Source organism: Falco cherrug, chromosome 6 (genome assembly GCF_023634085.1).
Source record: "Falco cherrug isolate bFalChe1 chromosome 6, bFalChe1.pri, whole genome shotgun sequence".
Taxonomy (NCBI): domain Eukaryota; kingdom Metazoa; phylum Chordata; class Aves; order Falconiformes; family Falconidae; genus Falco; species Falco cherrug.
The window spans coordinates 5405814-5431115 of record NC_073702.1 but is presented as its reverse complement, the minus strand read 5'-3'; the positions used below and the strand labels follow the sequence as shown (position 1 = coordinate 5431115).

The 25302-nt window shown below is 42.6% G+C and overlaps 1 protein-coding gene across 1 annotated transcript; it reads left to right on the top strand.

Moving 5' to 3' along the window:
* Nucleotides 1-787: 787 nt before the first annotated feature.
* Nucleotides 788-24988, top strand: SPACA1 (sperm acrosome associated 1). The gene is made up of 7 exons (XM_055714954.1): nt 788-940; nt 4574-4630; nt 10592-10693; nt 11076-11182; nt 11698-11833; nt 19168-19309; nt 21111-24988. The coding sequence occupies exons 1-7, from the start codon at nt 799-801 to the stop codon at nt 21199-21201; spliced, it is 777 nt and encodes a 258-aa protein (XP_055570929.1). The 5' UTR covers nt 788-798; the 3' UTR covers nt 21202-24988.
* The last annotated feature ends 314 nt before the right edge of the window (nt 24989-25302 follow it).

Below are 25302 nucleotides of genomic sequence, written 5' to 3'. Positions count from 1 at the left end.
CTCACGGAAGCAGATTTCACATGGAAGCAGCCCAGGTCCAGCTCTGCAATCAGAAGCAATGCCCTGTTGCCTGCCTGTCTGCATTCCGAGGAAATGCAATTGCTGGTGGAAATCGTGGTCCCTGAGGGGGAAGTTCTTGCCCAGATAGCTTGGGACATCTGCAGAGGTTTTCTTAACATTAAAGCAGAGATTGCATTGTGGATTCTGTGTGAAAATGTGGGAGCACTGCTTACAAACACTGGGTTTGGGTTGCGGGGATGCTTACTGCAAGCAGGTTCTTGTATTCTCTGCCTGCCGGCCCAGCACCTCGCTCAGAGCTGTTGTCCAGTGTGCCCACCGCACACCACTGCTGGTGTGCTGCATGCAGGTGCATTTCCCTGGCTTGCACAGGGCTCCGGCATACCGGGCCTTGAAAGGTGCTGTCGGGTAGTATTTTAAGCCATTGGAGTCAGCCAGAAGAATTTGAATCTAAATCTGCTTTTTCTAGACTTTGGAGAAGAACTGCATGCCTCAGTTGCAAAAGCGAACGTTACTGTTCAGGCCCACCTTTAACCGGCAGGCTGATCCCTCCGGTGCCGCGAAGTTTGCCGCCAGTTTTATGACGAAGTCAGGCCAAGGAGCGGCCACGAACTGCTCGCGCTGCGGCTGCCAGCCTCAGCCTGCGGCCCCGGGCCCGCCGAGCACCCCGCGCAGCAGCCCGGAGGCCGGGGCCGCGCCGGGCGCCCCGTCACAGCCCCGCCGGGCCGGGCGCACTGTGAGGCGCCGGAGCTGCCGGGCGGCGGGCTGCGAGCGCGGGGCATGGCGCTGAGGGCGGGCGGCGCGGCGGGGCGCCCGGCGCTGCTCCTGCTCATGTCTCTGCTCCTGCCCTCGCCGGCGGCGGGCGCCGTGAACGGCAGCAGAGCGGAGGTGGCGAAGCCCCTGGGCGGGCTCGCCGAGCCGGGTGAGGCGTCCCCGGGCGGTGTGGGCGCCCTTGGCGGGCCCTTCCCGGAGCGGGGCGGGCGGTGGGCTCTCCTCAGCCCGGCCCGCCTGCCCGCTCTCTCCCCGCATGGCTTCTCCCGCAGATGGGGCTATGTCCGCTCCCGCCGAGGGGAGTTCCCCTTCGCCGCCCGGCTTCCCTCTCCGGAGGCAGGGGTGCCCGGCCGCGCCGCGGGGAGACCAGGTTTCGTGCGGAGAGCGGGCGCTCCGGGTGCGGGCAGCCGCCTTCGCCGCCGCCGGGGCGGAGCGACCCCTCCCGGGTGCCACAGGCGGGCAGCGGGAGGGGCCGGGGCCGGTTCCATGCTGTGCGGAGCCAGGCAGCAGCACAGGGACCCCTCCGGCCGGGGGTCTGGGGACGTGCTGGGGAGGCGGGGGAGGCGCCGGATCTGCCTGTTGCTCTGGTAGCCGCGGGGGTGGGCTCCGGGCCGCCGGGAGCCCCTGCAGCCCCCTCCGCCTCTGCTCGCGCAACGAACCGCACGGGGTCACGGCTCACGCGTAGTCAAGGGCAAAGCCAATTCCCCATGGAAAGATTTCCGTCCGGGGAAGCCTTCGTCCCCTGAGCTGCCCCTTGGGGTGACACTTCGGGGACGGAGCAGTGCTGCTCTCCCTCCCCACTCCACTTTGACCTTTAGGACCCCGCAAGTACTAAAGCCACAGTCCCTGGCAGGAATGAGATGCCTAGCTCAGGAGTGAGCAGGTTCCCCCAGGGTTCACAACCGTGGCTTCGTGTCCTCTCTCTTTGACATTTTTGGTAGCACTTCTGCGGGCTTTTAAAGTGTTTATCAAAATGTTCTGCATATATGCTGTGATGCGGCTTGTAATTAAAATGGTGTACAATGGCAAAGATTTCTGTTCTACATAGGTTTTACAAGGCTTCCAAATGTAGAGAGGAATACAGACTGCTTTGCTGCGCTGGTACTAATTGCAGCCCCCTGACAGGAATGTAAATGCAGTTCCTTAGCACATTCTTATCTCAGCATGTGTGGGATTTACATATATAACTCCTATTAATGCTAATGGAAGTTATATACATAATTCGTTTTGCATAGGGCTGACACTATTTTTTATCTGAACCCCATGCAACTAGAACCAGCCTTCTCATGTAAGTAGAAAGATCTGTAGTTTCTTGCCAGGAGCTGTCTTTAACATTTTGGTTCATTTAAAATGTACAGAGGAAATGCAAGTAAAGTAAGCAACCCAAAACTTTGTATTGTGACATTGGCACGGAAGGTTCATATAAAAAGTGTTACGCTATCCAGAGGTTTATAATTGAGTCTGATTCAGTTTCCCTCAGTTTCTTTTTGTTGCTTTTTAAAAAAAATTCATTAAATCAGAAACCAGGATTGGTGATTCCTGATCAACTTGTTCATTTAGAACAAGTCAGCTTTTAATGTTTAGGTGTGTTTAAAGTTTTATTTGGAGTATTACTTACAGCATCTTTTTTATTTAGAGCTATAGTCAGTTCATCATTATGCATCTCTGACAAAAGAGCCATGTTGTGCATTGTGGTGCTCCTGAAGCCAGAAGCATCCTGAAAGTTCATATCTTCACCTATAATTAGAAGTTTGCTTTCACTGGTTAGCAAAGTCCCTCGCCTTTTATTAGTAATATCTGAAATTTTGTATTTTGTGTCTCTGCTTGTTTCTAAAGCTTTTTTTTTTTTAAATTTGTGTCTGGATGGGAAATAGCAGGTTCTCCTTTCAGACCTGATGGCATCCTGCTGTGGCTACACTCAGCTTGTCACCTCAAAATTGAATTACAATAATGCCTACTTTCAGGGTAGAGGTTTGGGGCTTACCATAAGCTGATATGAATCATCAGAAATCTATTGAGTTGAGAATTAACATAATCTGAAGCTGTTTTAGTCCCCCCTCCCATTCATTTTTGCATATTTGTTTATTCTGCATAGGTGAACAAGTGCGACTCGTGTTGTACCAAGTTGAAAACAGGTATTTTTAAACAGGACTGTATTTAGACTGTAGACAGGATCTTTAAGTTCTCCTCCTCCTCTCTGCTGTGCTGTGGTAGTTGATGTTAGACAAGACAGTTGAATGACTGTCCGATATAAAAGAAGCTAAGGGAAATGTGATAGGATGTCCATGGTGGGTACCATCTTCTAAAGAAGTTGTTATTTTTATGGCTCATTAGAGATAGTTTGAGGATACACTAGCTGTTTTAAAGGTTGTCTCTGTTTTCATAGGATTTTAATCTTATCATTTTTTTCCTTATGTTTTGGCTAAAGTTGGGGGTTTTATCATTCAACTGGATAGCTACTGTTTAAGGATTGTTGTGCATACGCTAGAAGACTGTTCTGACAAGCACAGCTTATATGCTGAAGTAAATGTCAAAACCATAGAGACAGTTAGAGATAACAGGAGAGTAAGATTTTGATGGCTTATTTATAATGTTGGGGAAAAGAGTTCAGTATCAGCGTATTATTGTGGAGAATGCACCATGCTGCTGTAGTCTAAATCCTTTACAATGGAGAAATAAAGGTTTTATATTTGTGTATCACTGACTGCAAGAAAAATGGATCCATTCCTTTCAACCTGAGAAATTTAAAGTTTTGGATAGTGTGTGAAAAATGTAAATGTTACTCAGAGATTTAGTAGCAAGAAGTGATATATAAACTTGCATTGCTGCACAGAAATAACATTTTGTAAACATAAATCTTGAATATAAAAAACTGAGAGACAGTGAAAGCAAACTTTACATTGGTGAGTATTTGTTATCAGAAAAAAATAATCTGAGTAGGAGGGACTGGCAGTGCAGACTTGCAAAAGCAGTCATAGTGACTTTCTCTTTGCATTTGGAAGAATTGAAAAGACCTATTGCTTATTTAATGAATAATTTCCAAAGGAGTTTCACTAAGTTAGTTTCTCTATAAAACAGTTACTGTATCTCAGCATCCTTATAAACAAACATTCAAATTGCATGCTATTAGGAATAAAATATATAATCCAGATTTGAATCCCAGATGGAGATGAGAACCTTTTGCTTTTGTACATTCTGTGAAACCCATTTTGTAACCTCAAAGTACCATTAAAAAATGGAAGGAACCCAATCACAGTGATTAAAACCCTAGTATCTAATTAAAATACTGTACCTGGTTGACTCATCTTTGTGCTGGCTGTCTAAACTTGACCTTGAAGTGTGATGGGGAAAAAAATCATGTGGGAAGGCATACATTAGCCAGAAAGAACAAGGAAATGAGTTAACTGAATATTGTTTCATGAAAATTTTTCTTAACTCTTTTCAGGGAGGACCTATTATTTGTGTAGAACCTAGACACTGCACTTCCCAGAGCATTCAGTAGGCTAATTTAGCATCATAGTCTGCTTTAGAAGAAAATTACGGCTTTTTTCCTTTTAAAGAATCATCTTAAGGTTTAAACATGAATGCTATTCAGACTGGATTTTATGATAAATTTTTCGTAAATGTCTTGTTTTTCTCATCTAGTTAGTGAAAGAAAAAATGTTGGCAAATTTCACATTTCAACTAAAAAGTAGCAGAGATTTCAAGGAGTGGGTTTCCCATTAATTGGGAATTTCCACGCCTGTCATTGTATTAGAGATGTAACTTTAGACTTTGTGTTCAGGTCTGGATGCCACTGTGTCCGCAGAAGTAGAATATGGAGCATGCACAGTTACATGTGGTAAGTAGCAAAGCAGATGAATAAAACATATTGTCATTTGTTTTTTGGGGAAAAAAAAAGTGCTAACTGTAGCAATTTAGCAGTTGTAATTTGCTTGCCCTTGTTCACCTCTCATTGGTTTCAATTGCCAATAACTATAATTAACAAAAACAATCAGGCTGATTGTCATTAGGAGTTTAGGTCAGATCTGTTGTTTTATTAATTTCACAGCCTGCAAGCTCCTATTTTAAACCAGTTCCCTACGTTTATTGGCACATGAGCTGCCTTCCCCAAAGTAACAATTTTCGCTATTTGTGAACATCTGTGAGATGTTCAGAAGATGAAAGATCTTCTGATGCTTCTCACAGATGTCTTCCCACATACAATATTGCCAAAAAATTGCTTGCCTGCAGTAGCCTGTTCTGTATTCCACATTTATACAATTTATAAATTGTGTGATGGCAAGAAGAGGTATCATTTTGGAGTAGGAAGGGAGAGAGGAAAGATGAGATGAGCTTTAAGAAGACATCTCTGTGTTTGGGGTGATGATAGAAACTGCTCTGAGGTGGTAATTTTATTGCTTAGGAAGCAGCCTTGAATCAGAAATGCTATTAATTTTTTTCTGAACAAATTCAGCTTCTCATAAGACCACAGAGAAAAGTGAGGTTTTGCCCCCATCAATCTGATGTTTTCTAGAGTATGCCTTTTTTTCCCTCAGTCACTTTTTCATATGCTAGAACTTCCTTAATCCCCTCCTGTTTCACATCTTAGGACAATATGGGTCTAAAAGATTTTTTCCTTCTACATACTTTAATATTTCTCTTTCTTCACTTCATAATGTCAAATCTGCTTATATGTTCTGTATATTGATACTGTATATGTATCCCCATACTCTTAGTAACCTCACTTGCTCTGATGCACACATCTTTTGGATATAAGAAACTGCTCTTGATGTCCCATCCCTCTAGCAGATGTCTTAAATGTTCTGTATTTCCAGGGAGTTTCACTAAATTTTGTCTTGGTTTTATCTTTGGTCCCTCAGAGTTAATGTTCTGGTGGGTTAACTATGGCTGGATGCCAGGTGTCTACCAAGCCACTCGATCACTCCCCTCCTCAGTGGGACATGGGGAAAAATAAGATGAAAAAGTTGTGGGTCGAGATAAAGGCATTTTAATAAAGAAAAGCAAAGCCTGTGCACAGAAGCAAAGGAAACAAACAAACAAAATTATTCTCTGCTTCCCATCAGCAGGTGATGTCCAGCCACTTGCTATGACGTAGGGCCTCAGTATTTGTAGTGGCTAATATGAAGACCAAGATATCGTATGGTATGGAATATCACGTTCATCAGTTTGGGTCGGATGTCTTGGCTGTGTCCCCTTCCAGCCTCTTGCCCACTCCCAGCCTACTGGTCTTTGGAGGGGGTGCGAAGAGACAGCCTCGATGCTGTGGGAACACTGTTCGGCAGTAGCCAAAACATCAGTGTGTTATCAACGCTATTCCAGCTACAAATACAAAGCACAGCACTATAAGAGATGCTATAGGGAACATTAATTCCATCCCAGCCAGACCCAATACAATATGTTTAACCACTTTAATTCTGAAAATTATATGATCTTGCTGAAGAATCAGGAAAGGAAAGCTCTAACAAAAAAGACAAAGGCATCATCTCATATCTGGAGTTCAGATCATGTTCATAGCCTTCATTCTAGTCTGAGCTATTCAGTGCATGGCATGTTTACCCTAGACTTCAGGAGAGCAGACTTTTGCCTCTTCAGGGATCTACTTAGTAGAGTACCATGGGGTTAAGCCCTGGAGGGAAGAGGGGCCCAAGGAAGCTGGTTAATGTTCAAGGATCATCTCCTCCATCTCAGGAGCGGTGCATCCCAGCAAGAAGTCAGGCAAAAGCACCAGGAGGCCTGCATGGATGAAGAAGGAGCTCCTGGACAAACTCAACACAAAAAAGGAAGCTTACAGGGGGTGGAAGCAAGGACAGGTAGCCTGGGAGGAATACAGAGAAATTGAGTAGCCAGGGATCAGGTTAGAAAAGCTGAAGTCCTGATAGAATTAAATCTTACCAGGGACATGAAGGGTGACAAGAAAAACTTCTATAGATACCTTGGTGATGAAAGGAAGACTAGGGAAAGAGTGGGCCCTTTCTGGGAGGAAACGGGAGACATGGTTACCCAGGACATGGAGAAGGCTGAGGTACTCAGTCACTTTTTTGCCTCAGTCTTCACTGGCAAGTGCTCTGGCCACACCACCCAAGTCACAGAAGGCAAAGGCAGGGACTGGGAGAATGAACTCCCCACTGTAGAAGGTCAGGTTCAAGACCATCTAAGGAACCTCAAGGTGCACAAGTCCATGGAACCTGATGAGATGCATCTGTGGGTCCTGAGGGAACTGGCAGATGAAGTGGCTAAGCCACTATCCATCGAATTGAGAAGTCATGGCAGTCCAGTGAAGTTCCCACTGACTGGAAAAGGGGAATCATAATCCCCATTTTTAAAAAGGGAGAAAAGAAAGACCTGGGGAACTACAGGCTAGTGAGTCTGACCTCTGTACCCAGCAAGATCATGGAGCAGATCTTCCTGGAAACTATGCTAAGGCACATGGAAAATAAGGATGCCATTAGTGACAGCCAGCATGGCTTCACTAAGGGCAAATCATGCCTGACAGTTTGGTGGCCGCCTATGATGGGGTTACAGCGGATAAGTGAAGAGCCACTGACATCATCTACTGGACTTGTGCAAAGCTTTTGACACTGTCCTGCACAACATCCTTGTCTCTAAATTGGAGAGACATGGATTTGATGGATGGACAACATGGTAGATAAGGAATCGGCTGTATGATCACACTCAAAAAGCTGCGGTCAATGGCTTGATGTCCAAGTGGAGACTGGTGATGAGTGGCATTCCTCAGGGGTTGGGATTGTGAGCAGTGTTGTTTAACATTTTTGTCAGTGACATGGACACTGGGATTGAGTACACCCTCAGCAAGTTTGCCAGTGACACCAAGCTGTGTGGAGCAGTCAACATGCTAGAAGGAAGGGATGCCATCCAGAGGGACCTTGACAGGCTTGAGAGGGAGGCCTGTGTGAACCTCATGAAGTTCAACAAGGCCAAATGCAAAGGCCTACACATTGATTGGGCCAATCCCAAGCACAAATACAGGCTGGGTGGAGAATGGATTTGGAGCAGCCCTGAGAAGAAGGATTTGGGGTTGTTGGTTAACAAGGAGCTCAACACGGCCTGAAAATGTGTGTTTGCAGCCCAGAAAGCCAACTGTGTCCTGGGCTGCATCAAAAGAAGTGTGACCACCAGGTTGAGGGAGCTGATTATCCCCCTCTGCGCCACTCTCATGAGACCCCACCTGGAGTCCTGCATCCAGCTCTGGGGTCCCCAGGAGAAGGACATAGACCTCTTGGACTCAGTCCAGAGGAGGGCCATGAAGGTGATCATAGGGCTGGAATGCCTATGAAGACAGGCCGAGAGAGGTGAGGTTGCTCAGCCTGAAGAAAAGAAGGCTTCAGGGAAGCTTTGTAGCAACCTTCCAGTACCTAAAGGGGGCCTACAGGAAAGCTTGGGGGGGACTTTTTACAAGGGCATGTAGTGATAGGACAAGGAGTAATGGTTTTAAACTGAAAGAGGGTAGATTTAGATTAGATACTAGGAAGAAATTCTTTACTGTGATGGTGCTGAGGCACTGGCACAGGCTGCCCAGAGCAGCTGTGGGTGCCCCATCCCTGGGAGTGCTCAGGGCCAGGCTGGACGGGGCTTGGAGCAACCTGGTCTGGTGGAAGGTGTCCCTGCGCGTGGCAAGGGAGTTGGAACTGGGTGATCTTTAAGATCCCTTCCAACCCAAACCATTCTATGATTCTGTGATTTTACATTTGTTGTTCCGGTAAAGCTGTAAGCTCTTTGTCTCCTTCACAGTCCTTATCCTCTAGATCCATCTATCAAGTCTTTTATTATTTCTTGCTTTCTGAAATGACTCAGTTTTCTTAATTTTTTCCCAGTAATGCTGTGGCTCAGATCCATTGCTCCTGTAGTCATAGTCCACGTTTACAGAGGCATTAAAGCGTAATTAAAACATATTTAATGATACCTTGTCATACTTGCCTCAGTTTTGCCATACTCTCTTTGTGGTCTAATTGTTTTGGCCACTCTTACCTCTCGATTTCTCTTGTATTGCTAAGTATCCAGTTCTTTGTGGATCATCTTTCTTTACCACTTCTGCCCCAGTCTATTAATTTACATTTCTCTATGGTGAATTTAATTTAGGTAATTTATTTTACTGCATTGTGGCCAGTTTTCTGTTAGGTTAACTTGTATGACTTGTTGAAGTTAAGACTTCATTTGTTAAGCATCTCAGGAGATTAATTTCATCAGCTTTGGCAGCTACTAAGAAGAGGTGGGGAAAGGAAACATGGGAATGAAAGGAAAAGCTGTCCAAAAGGAAGAGGCAGAGGAGTACCAAAAGAACTTGTAGGTGTAATTAAAAGGGTTTTTTTCATGAACCCTTTTGAGTACGATATACTTTTCACATTTTATTATTCCCATAGATAAGACATGGTGAGATGTTTCCTGATGAATGTGACTACAGTTAGCCCAGTACCCAGTCTTTTGGCTTTTCATAGGCTTCCTGTCTTTTTTGTTAGCTAAAAAAACTAGATGTCACTGAAGAAAGAGGAATGCCTTTAATAAAAATGTCAGTTCACTGCCATTTACACCTCTGTCTCTCTGCATCATGAGATGAGACATTCTCTGGAGAGGAGAACAATCCTTGTTTTGTGTCATTTTCAGTAAGTGGTGTTGTCTCCCTCTGTCACTTGAAGTTCTGTTTCACAAGCTACATGATATCTCTGAGACATTCTGAAATCCATTGGTTTATATAATACGCATTTAAGGAAGGCAGATGCATCATAAATGCAATGCTCAAACCAATTTCCTATTTATTATTCTCCTGCAAGGGAGGGTTAACTTTCTCTTTCTATGCCTATTAGTAAACAAAATGCTTCTGGAAAAATGGCAAAACCTTCAGTGTTTACTGGGCCTAAACACATTATTCCTGCCTCCCCCACAAGCTATGTCATTCCAATGAACTGTGTACACACTGTTTGGCAAAAACAGTTATAGCACTTGTTTTGAATTTGTTCGTAATTGTTAAAACGAGGATGTTCCCATTGAAATCCTGATAGTGAGAGTGAACAGCTTTTTGCTTCCTTGAACATTGTGTAGGAATTCTCCTTAACTTTACATGTTTGAAATAGGTTCCCTCCCGTTCTTTGTCTTCAGTGCGACCCTCCATGTTGCAGGTGGAGTCCAGGTGGACAACACTTGATTTCACGCGTTTGTCGTGAGAAGCCCCATGTTACCGTCCACCAGCCTCTGTTCTCTGAGAGGCTTCATTCCGGAGGCTGTTGGTGGTATTCCTGTATCCCTCACTGTTGGTCCCTGTTAGGTAGCTTCAGACTCCCCAGTCCTAGTGCCAGGAGGTTTTTCGTGCCTTCAGTTTCTGTTGCCCTTGGTGGGAGTTGAAGACACTCAGTCACGAGACTGGAGGCAGGCTGAGTCGGCAGTCTGTACAGTGTTCTCTGTGCCATCTGATTCGAGCATTTAAAGGCCAGGAGCCTGAGTGCTTTGGTAGTTAAAGTGAATTAATGGTTTTTCAGAACATAGATTAGTTTCTTTTCAAATGCTTTTTCTGTAAGAAAAGTTTTGAATTAATATTCAATTCTTTTGATGACACATGATGACTCTAAGAATCTCAGTTCCTGGTGTGCAGTGTCTGACAGAAGTAGATGTTGTCATGAAATCTTAGATACCAACATGGGATAGCTTTAGCAGGCACTCTGAGAACATCTGTTTTGCCTGGTATTTGGTAGATACATATTAACATCCAGGATAAAGAAAGAGAAAGAAAAACAGAGTATGAAGGAAATGAAGAAATTCAGAGTGAAAGATTTTTTTTTGCCCCTCATAGGTATTGGCATTCGGGAAGTTCTGTTAACCCGTGGATGCCCTGGGACTGAAGCAAAATGTCTTGTCCGTGTGGAGGAATGTCGGGGGCCAGTAGACTGTGGATGTAAGTGGAACACTGTGATACGGTAATCTAGAGTAAATATGTTGATTCAAAGGAAACATCCTTATTCTCTGTTAGCATGGTGGAAGTGGAATAAAATGATTGCATTCCACCCTCTAATCACCCTGTTAAAAAATCCGGTAATGTTTCACGGTTCATTTCTGTACTGATGTGTGCTGGATTTCAAGTTCCTGTAAAATACTGTTTTTCTGCTGTGTACTTGGTTCCAGACATTAGACCAAGCAAAAAGTATTTTAAGCAATTTTAAGGGAAAGCATAATTTCCAAGTAACATTCAGTGGTTTACAGAATTATGAACTTTATGATCTATACAGAGATGTATTTAATTAAGTAATGATGTACCTAATTTAAAATTCCTCCTATAGGGGGAATACCAATTTCTGAGGGCCTTGCCTGTGTGAAGATGCCTTGTATTTCTATACCTCCTGAAAATCGATTTACATATGTTTGGAAGATGTTAATTCCAAGCAAGGTGAGTAACTGAATCCCACTTTGTGCACAAAAATTGCGTACTGCATGCATTTACCACATGCTCCAGCTGAATTGTTCAGACTTCTGGGCAGATTATTTCCTTTGTTGTCATAATGCAAATAAGCCCTGATTTCTGACTGGAAAGTTGGTAATAGAAGGACTCACAAAGCTTTGCTTCTTTATGCAGCTTCACTTTCCTCTTCATGTGAGGGAAATAATTTTAAAGAGTAATGTTTACTGTTACTTCAGGAAAATGGGGCATAGTGGCTGGTGAGCATATACATATCTCAGCAAGTCACAACCACGTTGCCCTTCCCAGTTGTTTGCGTAGGAGATGCTGAAGAGGTGGTGGAATTTTCCCAGGGGCCAAGAGATCCTGACAGGTTGAAAGCTGTTGGAGTATAATAAGACTTTTCTGTGCGTCTGACACAATGCAAGTCATCTTTGCAGATCTATGTGAAAAATTGCAAACACCCCCCCCCCTTTTTTTTTTTCTTCTCTTTTATATATGGCTAGACACCACACATTCTTCCCAATGATTCAGCTATTATGGAAGTTTGCAGAGGTACCCATTCAGTTACTTTCCAGTGTGAAACTCAAGAAAATGGAATTATAATTGCCTCTGTAAAATACACAGTCTACGCAACAACTGGTAAGTTCACAGAGATGCTTACAGTCTTGTAGTGATTTGGCCTTGTGTTTTTTATGTAGTACTCAGTCTTCGTAAGATTGCATGTCACTGGCAGTATATAGGTAGCAGCTTGTGCACTGTGGTAATGACTGTCATGAAATGCAGGCCAATAAAAGAGACATATAAAAGGAAATGACAGAATGAGAATGAAAAGGTTCCTTGTGGTAGGAATGAGTATTTTCTTTATCCTTTGTAAAACTTCAAGCTAAAATTAGGTTTTCCTATTACCTGCTTATTTTTTACTGCACCCAGGTTGGTTAACATAGGGTACTTTTTGCCTCACTAAACCACATAGCACCAGCAGCACGGGCTGTGCACTTAAGTTTCCTTTCCACTTCTACACTGAAGCAGGAAAACAATCTTTTGGGTTTGTCTTTTAGTAGTCATCTGGAATTTGCTTATACACAATGGATTTAGCAAATTTTAACATGAAGAAGAATGCATCATAAACCATTTCCCCAGTACTATCTACTTACCCCCTCTGCTAATGGGATTTTTGCTGACTTCGTCAGGAAAGGTAGCAGTGTGCTGATTTTCTCAAACCATGAGAACAGCACACGGAAGCTCAGTCTTTCCCAATCAGAGAAAGTGTGAAATTGCCTTGCTCATCAAAATGTAAAGTTTTTCCTAAAATAATGTAGATTTAGGTCTTAGGCAAAAATATGGCAGACTAGAAAGAAATCCTTGGAGATACTCCTCCCCAGGTTTCTCCCTTTCATGTTGTTTACCCAGGTAAAACTGTGTGGCCTGGGAATCCTGCTTTTTTTCCTTTCTCTTCAGTAAGATAGGCTATTTCCTGTATATCTATTGAGGTCCTTTCTGCTATTGTACACTAACATGGAATTTGTTTATTCACTTTCTAAATCCATCTGGCAGTCACAAAACACCGAAAGCTGTTTTCTTTTTTCCTTCTCCTACTATTCAGTCTCTACATGCCTTTTTGTACAGAGCAAACTTCCTTTTTGAGACCTGAATTAGCGTAGCACATAATCTGTTTTAGGTTTAAGCATGCAAGTGGTTCCATTGACTTGAGTAGGTGAGTCATCAATAGGACGACTCACACACTTGTGTTTAAGCTGTGACTGAGTAGTGTTGGTGAAAAGTGGTCAGATGAAACACGTCCAACAGACCTAGCCACTGAGAACCTCTTACAAGGACTGAGATTTATTGAGTTAGAAAATATTTAGGACTGTACAGAAATCTGAGGAAGACAAGCTGTAAGGTTTACTAAGTAGCCTAAAAGGAATGGATTGTTCTGCTTAGTGCCAGATCAGCATCCTTTGGCTTTGTACAGAGGTGTGCAGATGCCCAAAAGAGTTTCTGGGTTTTGCTTACCCAGGAGTGGCATTGTTTGGACTTGAGAAATTACTAACTCTGAATTAGATACATAGAAGAAGTTAATTAGTTTAAGTTTTGGTTGAGAATGTACCAGATCTAGTTTTGCTCACTGTGGATGATCAGAAGTCTAGCCAGATCAGGATTTGCAACAGGATTGGGAGGAAATGAGAAAGATCCTTCTGACAGCATCAGTGGATGCGGCGAGACTCCTTGTGTTTGGATGTCGATTTTCTTAGCTGCTGCCTTATATTTTGCAGAGCTGCTCTGTTCATCTGTGTTGTTCAGACTCTGGAAAGGGGTAACATTTCTGCCCATGGTACAACGATGCCTGTCCCAGTTCCTTATTAAAAGACATTTTGAAATGAGGGTTGGGGAATTTGAGACAAGTTTATCACCCCCGTCAAGTAAGATGGCTTCTCTATCTACTCCAGAAAATCTAAGTCTTTCCTTTGAGTGAACATCTTTTTCTTTGCCGTTTATCTATCCGGTCTCCAAGCTGAAATGTAAAGAGCAGAATCAAAATCAGTATCAGAAATAGGACAAAAATTTCCCCTTTCAGGTAATCTACAGGACTGAACTAGATTTTTTTTGAGCATCCAAAATTGGCTACAGAGATTCCTAGTCAGCCGAAGCTGGACAGGTGTGGTGGGCTGACCCTGGCTGGCTGCCAGCCCCACACAGGTGGGTCAGAGAATCATAAAATTGCTTAGGTTGGAGAAGACCTTTAAGATCATCAGGTCCAACCCTTAACCTAGCACTGCCAAGTCCACCACTAAACCACGTCCTTAAGTGATGAGTCTCACAGAGGCCACCTTGCAGCCCTTCACTGCCTGGGCACTGGCACCTAGTACTGCAGTCCAAACTGTCTGTGGGGAGAGGGTCTTGTGTATGTTTTGGGAGGTGTCTTTGAACCAGATGCATGGACAAATCGGTTTTAGTCAGGAAAAGAGTAGGTCCTTTCTATTGCCTCCTAAATTACTTTTTTTTTTTTTTTTTAATCCAACTGAGGGGATTCAGACGATCTCTGTGCCTCAGTCAAGTCAATAAGCTTATGTATTTCATCTTTCTCATCACCTAGATCACTCCTTTCACTATTCCACAGAGATACATTTCTTCATGCCGGGACTACAGGACATGGCAGGGGAAGCGAAAACGTGTTTGCTCCATGGTTGGCCTTTCTTGTTGGCACTTTCCTAGAGAGAAAGCCTTGAAGTTGTCAACAGAGCTAAAAATTATCAAGGTAGCTGACAAAGGGCAAATATGTTTGCTTTTGTCTCATCCTTCCTTCTTTTTCTAGTGCTCTGATGTTTCACCCATGTGAACAGCAGCAACCAGATTCAGCAACACCACCTACGAGCCTGGCCCCAAAGACACTACTTGAAAATACATAGTGTGACACTTTCTGCTTCAGATTTTGAGGCATGCGAGGTGGGAGGAGGGAAGACGTGTTGCAAAAGGGCAGATAAAACCTCACAGGACTTTGTGTGTATTTGCCATGTGGCAAAACTTCGTATGAGTTAATTTTAAATCTATGCACACAGAACTTCCATGTGTCCTTTACCAGTGATCACTGTGCTTCTCAGTGACCTTTTGACGAGCAGTCATAATGGTATTTTTGCATAAGTGAGTTTTTTTTCATAATTTGGCTCTTTCTTTGGTTTTCAGAACTGTTCAGACCTATGGGTTCTCTTTGTCTTTTATAGCAAGAGAACAGGGGGAAAAAAAGTATTTTATTCTCATCCAAAATTACTGGAATCTATGCAAGGAAAATCCCATCTTCTAATAACTGACTTTTCTATATTTCCTTTTTACTAAATCACTACCCTGAAACACTGAAGAATGTTTGTTTCGCACTCCCACCTGTTGTGTTGTTCGGCGTTTTGTAAAGACTTTGGAACTGGAAGGTGGTTTATTCATATGTACTAATAATAGTTCTGTGAGGAGGGAGGACTCTGCAAGGGAGGAATGCAAGAACAGAGAACGATCCTCATTAGGATGCTATTTGAAGGGTGTCAGCCTACTGAGATCCCAGCTGTGCTCCAAGCTCCACGCTTCTCATGAGTGAGAGAGAGAGTTGGGGTGTGTGTCTAGTGGCACTTCTGTGGAGAAGATGGAGGCAATAGCGTTTCTGTGTTTCAGAGGCCATTCTAGCCCACATCTCTCTTCATTTCCTGCTGATGACTTCAGTGCCAGAGCCTCCCTGAGACAGAAAAGTCACATCTCTGTAACTGGCTACTGTACAAACATGCAATCAGCATGGCCATGTTGTCCTTGCATTTGCACAGAAATGAAATGGGGAACCCCCGTACTCAAGATTAACAGCCTGGATCTCCTCCATGTGTTGCAACCCTACTGTCTCATTAGCATATATCCATCCATTTTTGATACACAGAAAAAGGCTTATAGATAATCTAGAAGGAAAACAAAAAAGCTATGCATCACCATTATATTAAGGGGAAATAAAACAGTCTGCAGAGGCAAAATCTCATTCCTTTCTGCCAAACTGATACATACTTTCTGGATCTGCAAAGTGGTGGAAAGAACTGCTGTTGGCTGCTGGACCATATAAACAATTGGTTGAGCGCTGGCTTGTAAATGGAGCACTGCTGTACAGTCAACATCATGGTCTAGGAGGAACTCCAGCTCAGTGAAAAACCCAGGGGTAGAGGAGGATAAAGAGGAACAGTGCTACTGGCAGAAGAACTGGGTTTCCTTTGGACAGAAATGGTGCTGAAAAAGCAGGTGTTCCACTTCTTGATGTACATGATTTACATTATTATGAATCTGTTTCTTATTAAAGAAATTACTGAATGGAATGCAGAGACAGAATTTGTATTGCTGATATTTTCTGGAGGGAAATGCTAGCAGTGGCAACAGATGCTTCTGAATGTATTTGGATTTAAGAAATTAAGGGGGAGAGGGTTCCATAAAGGCAGAGGACAGTCCAGAGATGCACTGCACTGCACAGAAATCAAAACAGCTTTGTTGAACTGTGGTGTACAATGCAAATACAGTTGCTGGGCCACACCACAGCAAAGTATGTGTTGCTAACCTGCTCTGGTGCTTGGTGGGAAGGAGGTATGTGATGTATCTCTTTCAGCCCAAATAAGAAAGCAGTAACTTTCTAAGGTCCTGTTGTTCTGATGGCACAAAGAAGGTTAAAAAGCTGCCAAGCTTCTTAGCAGCAGGTAGTGGCCATACAGGTGATGCTTTTGTTTCCTTTAATCCAGCCTGTTGTCCCTGCATTGGCATAGCAGATAGAGACTGGGGTAGGAGTGTGCACTGCTTGGACCATTTGAGCTGTTGGAAAGGCTTCCGTAAGTCATGACCAGCACTGGGACCACACAAACTCTGGGGTTTCTGCCACAGGGCTGGCCTCAAATCAGCAAGCCCTGGTGGAAGTTAATTTTTTTTTTTTAATTTCAGATTTGAGCGTTCTTTCTTTTCCTTCCTTCCTGTCTTGTTCAGACTTACATAAGTAAATGGATCTTCATAGGTTAGATCCAACAGTGCCTACAATCTATCTGCAGTATCCCAGCCTTGCATTTCATTGAAGTGCATTCCTTTTTTAATAAACATGAATATAAATAATTAACAGGTAAGGTAAGAATGCCATGCTTTCAGTAAGGGTTGGAGGCAATCTGCTTGAAACTGTGAGATATGTTATCAATCTCTTTTTTTTTTTTTTTTTAATAGTGGAATGCACAGTTTTAGGGATCGTTTTACAATGTAATTTGGGAATATATATGATAGTGGTTTTTTTGGTCATTCTTTGTAGTGAAGTAGTCCACAGACCCAGAGTGGGCTGTGGACTTCAAGTTGAAAGCAATTGAACTAGACTTCACATGTTTCAGAAAAGATTTGTTCTTCCTATTTTTACTAAATACCTCTTTGTAACCTTAACTGTAAGCTGAGGATGTTTTTAAGGCACATTCTGACTGTGGCAAAATTTTCACTTACTAATTGGGAGTGTTGCCTGGACTTTAAGAGTGCAGTCAGCACTTAGAAGTGCACCTGATGTGAATCAATCTTTGCTTATTGTGAACCAGCTTACTGGGAAGCTGCTTTCCTGTCTGCTTCCTGCTTGCATTTTAAACACGTGTGTTTACTTGGAATGCATACCCTCTGTATTATCAGGTTGTCTCTTGGGCAGTTCTGGTTCTTGGCTACTGGAAGAATTTCTTGCCTAGGAAGAAAACTTGAGTAGACTAGCTGTGGATGACATAAAACTTGCTTTTCTCTTCAGCAGGCTCCTGTTACAGCCCGTAAACAGGGATATTCTTAGAGTTCTAAGTTTACATCTAATATATTACATTAATGAAATTACAAAATCAATTATAATTTTCATTAACCTCTCTTCCCCACACCTTCATGTAATTCTAAAAAGACACAGTCCAGTGATGTCAGTTAGCTTAAAAGTGAATGGCTTTACATTGTATAAAAACCCCAGCATTCAGACTTATTATGTATGATACTCTCAGCCAGTTCACCATTCTTACCTGTCCTATATCTTGCAGAAAGATCAGGAGAATCATATAGATGAGCTGTGGTGTAAGAATATCAGAATGAAAATTCTGTGATGCAGAAGGGTGAAACCCAAATGATGTGATGGAAGAGTTGCTTAGATACTACAGTGATGACAGTGGCACAGGTCTTTATATAGAAGTAGAAATGAAGTAGAAATAGAAATGGGTTTCCTGCAGTCATTCTGCTACACAGAATTCCTACCAGTGTGAACATGAATCTTGCATACCAGTCAGCAATGAGATTGCACCTTATAGTTTTAGAAACTGCATGAGGGAAAATGAAAAATTAGAGTTGGCTCATGTAAAATTGCCAAAGTTGGAGGGATCTGGCAAGATGCCTAATGGTTCATTGATTTTGGTTGAATGTGGCTGAACAAATAAGGTCAAGTAAATTTCAGAACAAGGTGACTGGGTTTGATTTCCAGGCATTTCTTTATCCACTGTCAAAAAACAGATGGAGGAAGTTGGTTACCATCTTCAGCATTTTTCACTCTTCCTGGGTTGGTTGTTAGAGTCACCTCCTAACCGTCACGTCTGGTCTTAGAGAGACAGCCTGAGTAATGGCAAGGCCCTCAGTTTCCTTAGGTGAATGGTTGAACAGGCTGCAGTATTACAAAATGCATTTTTACTTGATGTCCTTGCTACATTTTCATTTCTCAGCTTCATGCAGCTGCTCCTCTCTCTATATTTCTGGGCCATGCAGAACAGCTCCTTTCCACGCTTAGCGGTTATTTGCTTTAAATAAAGGCTTTGCAGACCTAGATAGAGACAGGGAACTGAAAAGCGGCACTTAAGTCCTTGAATCTGGTCTTTTGTTAGCATACTCTCTTTTGGCTTCATTATTATCATTATGACTGCAGCAATTACCATTGTTAGAATTCTTCTGTAGCACGGTGGTACCTTGATGTCTCAGCCCTGGGTGATGGAGCACCTGGTACCAGGCACAAAACAAAGAAGTCAGCCTGCCTCGAGTGGCAGACAGGCTGTGGTATTTCTTCTGTCTTTATCGTTCATGTGTCTTACATGAACATGTCTTGAAATCTTAACATTAAGGCATTTCTTAAAGCAAAAATATTGTTATATTAGTCATTCTTAACATGTACCAAATAGATACTTTCCCATTTTTATTTTTGCCTTGTCTTTAGGAATTGCAGTTCTTTGTGTTTCACAGCTGTTAAGTGACATGTATCCCCCACTCCACACCTTGATCTCTGTTTCTTTGCATCTTCCTTGGTTAGATAGGCCTTTGCAAAGAAGGTATAAAATGTCACTATTCTAACTTTTGCTGATACAGTAAAAGCCTGAAGGCTGTGAAAGATGTCAGATAGTAAATAATCAAGCCCTGCTCCTTTTCATCCTGTCCATCAGATTAAATGCCTGATTCATTTGACAATTTGAACATAACAGTGACCATGTATTTCTTTTCTTCAGAGATACAAGCAAAAAAATCTAGGAGAATAGAAACAGAGCAATCAAGGAGAACAAGAGATGCCATTCTGGTCTTTTGCCTGGTAACTGGAACCATTGTGACTGTTGGTGTGATCTTTGCCGTGATCTTTATGATTCTTCACTGGTAGGTGGACAGTATACAATATGTTTTACATTTTATTTGATCAAAATATGGTATTACTGATGACAAACATGACAAGTTTCTCTGTAGTTTAATATTTGTATTGTCAGTAAAGAAAACAGGAACAAGCTTCTGGAGACTGGAAAGAAGTGCTTTGCAAAGCAGTTACAGTGATGGTGGGTGGGAAGGGAACGACTCATGTTAGAGATCACTTAAGCAAACTAGACACCCACAAATCCATGGGCCCTGATGAGGTGCACCCCTAAGTGCTGAGGGAGCTGGCAGATGTTATTGCTAAGCCACTGTCACTTTTTGAAGGGTCATGGAGAACAGGAGAGACGCCCGAGGACTGGAGGAAAGCCAATGTCACTCCAGTCTTCAAAAGGGACAAAAAGGAGGACACAGAAAACTACAGGCTGTTCAGCCTCACCTTCATCCCTGGATAGGTGATGGAACAGCTCATCATGGAGGTCATGTCTAAGCATATGCTGGAAAATAAGGTTATCAGGAGTAGTCAACATGGATTCATCAAGGGGAAATCATGCCTGACCAACCTGATAGCCTTCTGCGATAGAATGACTGTCTGGGTAGACGAGGGGGGAGCGGTGGATGTTGTCTCCCTTGACCTCAGCAAGGCTTTTGACACTGTCTACGATAACATCCTCACACGTAAACTCAGGAAGCGTGGACTGGATGAGTGGGCAGTGAGGTGGACAGAGAACTGGCTGAAGGGCAGAGCTCAGAGGATTGTGGTCAGTGGTATAGAGTCTAGCTGGAGGCCTGTAGCTAGTGGTGTTCCTCAGGGGTCAGTACTGACTCCAGTCCTGTTCAACTTAGTCATCAATGACCTGGATGGAGGGACAGAGTGTGCCCTCAGCAAGTTTGCTGATGGTACAAAGCTGGGAGAAGTGGCTGATACACCAGGAGGTTGGGCTGCCAGAGAAACCTGCACAGGCTGGAGAGCTGGGTGGAGAGGAACCTGATGAAGTTCAATAAAGGCAAGTGTAAGGTCCTGCACCTGGGGAGGGACAACCCCATGCACCAGCACAGCCCAGGGCTGACCTGCTGGAAGGCAGCTCTGCGGAGAAGGGCCTGGGGGTTCTGGGGGACAGCAAGCTGCCCACGAGCCAGCTGTGTGTCCTGGTGGCCAAGAAGGCCCATGGGACCCTGGGGGGCGTTGGGAGCAGCGTGGCCAGCAGGTCAGGGGAGCTGATCCTCCCCCCTCTGCTCTGCCCTGGTGAGGCCACACCTGGAGTGCTGTGTCCAGTCCTGGGCCCCCCAGTTCAAGAAAGACAGGGAACTGCTGGAGAGGGCCCAGCAGAGGGATATGAAGGTGATGAGGGGACTGGAGCATCTCCTGTATGAGGGAAGGCTGAGAGAGCTGGGGCTGTGTATCCTGGAGAAGACTGGGAGGGGATCTGGTCAGTGTCTACAGATACCTTAAGGGTGAGTGTCCAGAGGACGGGGCCAGGCTCCTTGCAGTGGTGCCCAGGACAGGACAAGGGGCAACGGGCACAAACGGCAACACAAGAGGTTCCACCTGAATATGAGGAAGAACTTTACCCTGATGGTGACAGAGCACTGGGACAGGCTGCCCAGAGAGGCTGTGGAGTCTCCTTTGGAGACATTCAAAACCTGCCTGGATGTGACTGTGCAACCTGCTCCAGGTGAAGCTGCTTTAGCAGGGGGTTGGGCTAGATGACCTCCCTTCCAACCCTGACCATTCTGTGATTCTGTGATTCAAAGCAATTTATGGAAACTTACTTGAAGGTATGTTTTTGTTTAATTCTTTTTTCCGTTTCAGGGGTCTTATAAAATATATTTGGAAATCAAAATTTGGACAAGACAACCAAGAGAAGTTGGCCCACAAAAGATCACTGTGTAACATGGACTAAACAGCCCCCCTAAGGGTCTGCATTGGCCTTTCAAGGAACTGGAGTCTCCACCTGTAGCTACAGTGTTCTCACCATCTGCATTAGCTATAATAGAAGTGTCAAAGCCCTCACTCACCAAGTATGAAGTGCAAAAGTCCTTCCAGGACTTGCATAATAAATAGAAAAAAAATGGATTACAAAGAAATGTGATACAAAGAAGATTAAAATATGTTTGATATACTGGTTTTAAGAAGTACGTTTTATAGTTCATTCACTGTCTTTGATTTCCAGTAAGTCTGACATTTAAGAAGTCTTAATTTTGTGACGATATTAATCTAGACTAGATGAAACCAGACATACAGTTTAGGCAGAGACCATTTTTTGTAAAGTGCTCCTCATCTCCCTGGTGATCTTCAAGCATAGCACCTACTATGTAATCACTATAATCCAGTCTCTTCTTGACACGTGGAGGGATACATAATGGTAGGGAAGGTCATTAAAAGTTGCTTCATAAGTTTAATTAATTTTTTACCTGCACATTTGTGCTTGTAACCATTTCTGCCATCAAGGGGACCAAACTATGTGAACAGAAGAGTAGGGTCAGACCAAGGATTCATCTACCTCTGTAATCACATCAGTGGATGAAAAAAAAGGATGTCTAGGGGAGAGTACAAAAACAAGACAAGGCTGTATGATGTTCCACATGTATTCCTCCAGCTTCCAGGCATTTGCAGATTTTCTAAAACAGATGCAACTTCTAAGCAGTTAGCAATCTTGCATGGATTTCTTTTCCATGGCTTTGTTCAATGTCCCCTTGTACCTGTGTAAGCTTCTGTCCCATAAAACATCCTAGGGCAAGGAGATCCATAGCACAACCACATCTTTTGTGCAGCTTGAACCCACCTCCTTCTAGCTTCATTTGTCCACCTTACTTCTTGAAAAGGCAGTGAGCTGCCAGGCCACACTGTCCTCTCCCCTTCAGGGATCATATTCTTTTTGGAATGAAAAGTGCAAGAGTACATAGTGATTCTTCATCGTGAAACCATATCATACCTCTGATCATCCTTTCTGAGCTTCTCTAACCCTCCTCCATTACATGACAGTCTTGTTTATGAAGGTGCTTTCTGTTGGTGTACATAAACATTGTTTGATGCAGATAAAAAACCTGAGTGGATGACATGTTGAAAAATGGACTGTGGACTGATTAAAATGTTTAATAGATTTTATAATTAAGATTTTCTCTTGAGTATTGTAAAAGCTCTGAAAAGAGGCCAAATATTGAGCACTCCAGGGTAGAGAATGCTTCTCAGTAAAGAACATTGTGAAAAAATGGCAAAAAAATAGATTGGAGGTAGTAACTCATCCTCTCAAAGAATTCCTGTTCTCTTCAGATCCTCTGTTGCTGCAGATGTTCTAACTGCACCATCTGCACATCCTTAAAAAAGCATTATCATATTTTTCAGAGATACATCATTTTGTTTGCTGTTTAGTGAAAAGATCATTTACATTTTTGCAAATAAAACATCATACTAAAAAATGACATGCACTTAATTCTATAAAAATATCTTTTTTAAAAAAGGAAATGATATTTTTGGTAACACTATCATTAACTATGTCATCTTATAGCATTTGGTGGACAAACTTAAAAGTCTTGCAACATTAAGAAGAAAATGCATAGAGCAGGAAAAAGCAGACAATAAATTCTGCAGTTCACAAAACTAGCTTACACATTCAAGGTGAGTTTTTGATTCTGTGCAACAATCAAAGACAGCATATTGTGGTGAGTCTGGGATTAGGTCTGGAATGCTGCTCTTAAAAACAGACCCAAACCAGTTGTTATTACTCAGGAAAATGTTTCCACTGAAAGTATGGTAAATATGAAGCACTGCCATCGGCTCTATGATTGACTTCTGAACTCCTGCTTTCGTGTTGTGATTAGGGTGTAGTGTAACTGAAAGAGAAAGAGAGGGAACTAGGATATTCTTTTCCATAATGATGCAAAGGTGTACTAATACACAACCATTTTGTATTTTAATAACATTTGCAAAGAACCTCCAGACTTGTTTGGGTTGATATTTTGAAGGTTTTAAATTTCCATGGTCTGCTGGAAAACCCAGCAAAAAGTGATAGGTAACATAAGCAGAGTAGTTCAGAAAATGAAATTCAGGAACAGCTGAACTAATCCGTACTGGTAAGTGTGGGGGTTCTTAGGGTAGGTCAAGGAGGCTTTGTTCTTTTGGCTTATATTTTGCAAAATATGATTATCTGCTGCTTTTTTTGTTCTCTTACAGCTCCTTAAAGTTATGTACAAAACAGGAAAAAAAATTGCTAGAAAATTTGATGCAAAAACTGTAGCATAAAACACAGAAGAGTGCCTTACTGCTCAACAGATAGGGCAAACAGGCTGTTCTGTTGCTGAAGCTGCAATCAGAAACTCCAAGAAGTGAGGAAATTCCTGAAGTTGGTAGTTACTCTGTCCAAGCAGCCATCACACAACCACTGTATTATCATCTTCTCATTCTAAATATAAACTTGAATGAGTTGCTCTTTGTACTAGATGCAGTATAACACACATAGGAAGTGCAAAATTATTATCTTAGCACAACTGTCCCTGACTTTTGATGCCATAATCTGAATAATATACCTGTTAGTTTGGTAAGAGGGTGGACAGCCATGACAGTCAGGTAAAGGGCATCCAGAAATAAGTGTTTCAGTTAGCTTAAGTATTTTTAAAGAGAGAAAGAATATGTTGCAATCTTCTTGAACACTTCTAGCAAGAAGTGTTCACCATCTAGAATATATAACTGTACTTGGTGTAACTCCTTTTATCTGCAGTGCCTGAGAAATGTAAAGAATTTTCATTGTTACTTTCTGGTAGTGGGTTAATTAAAAGAATCAACAGGAGTTTCTCCTTTTCTGTAGATTTAACTACAATGTTTTTATCTCCTTCTGCTTGCTGACTGCAGTGGAAACATTATCTCTACTGATCACCCCAAGGTACAGAAGTATTCTTATTCTGAGACCTTAGGCATGTGCCCAACTCCTGTTTAAGCCAGTGGTATTTAAATTCTTGAAGTGAGAATCTGCTGCATTTCTAAGGGGAGAAACACGGAAGAACTATAAGAAGGGACAAAGGTCACATAAAAATGTTTTCATGATCACGGGAGCCTACAAGAGCTTTTGGCCAATGCAGGTTAGGCAGCCTCTCTAGCCCGCTCTGGCAAGTGTGATCTGTACAGAAATCCTAGCACTGTGGGAGCCGGATACCCTCCTACACCACACCTTGGATGGCCATCAAGCTCAGTTCATCTGCCAGGAGACCTTTTCACCTGCCTTTGCTGTACAGAGCCTTCCACTATCTCCTCCCACTACTCCAGCTGCTGAATCTGGGATACAGGGGCCGGAGTGAAGGTGAAAATCTCATCATGCTTAAATTTAAGCTTGTGCTTACATTCTTTCCTGAACTAAGATGTCCTCGTACATGTGTTTAAGTGATTTCCAGAATCGGGGCCAAAATGACCGTGTCATTCCTTGCTTTCATTTGCTTTGCATTGTCTAATGTTGCAACACGATCTTGTGGGTTTCAATTTAATAGTATTTTAATTGTTTCCCCAGTATTCTTTCATCTTCCCTTTCTTCTTCTTCTTAAAGAAAAATCTTTTTGGAATGCATATCTTGCCTGTATATGATCCACTATCTATCTCAGGAAATTTAGGATGCATTTATATAGTTATTTAAGTCTTGATGTGTGTGCAGTTTCATTTATGTATGGTCTAATAGTATATACCATAGAAATGAATTTTTTTTCTTTGACAGGTTTACTGGCTCTTTTTGGAAATAAAAATTTTATGGTGAATTGCAGAGATTTTCATTATTTTTTTATAACTTCGTTTAGTCAAACACACTTAAAAAAATAATAAGTACTCATGATTTTTCTTTCTTTGCTGCTATGCAAAAGAGAGAGTTTGCCACAGAAGTATGGGTCATTTTTTAACCTGATGCTCTATAAAATAAAATAAAGAAATGCTAGTTGAAAACTGATTCGGTGCTCCATGATTGATGGCAAAATTTCAGCATTGTGCAGCCATTACAGGGAGAAAATAAGCAAATAATTCGATTTAT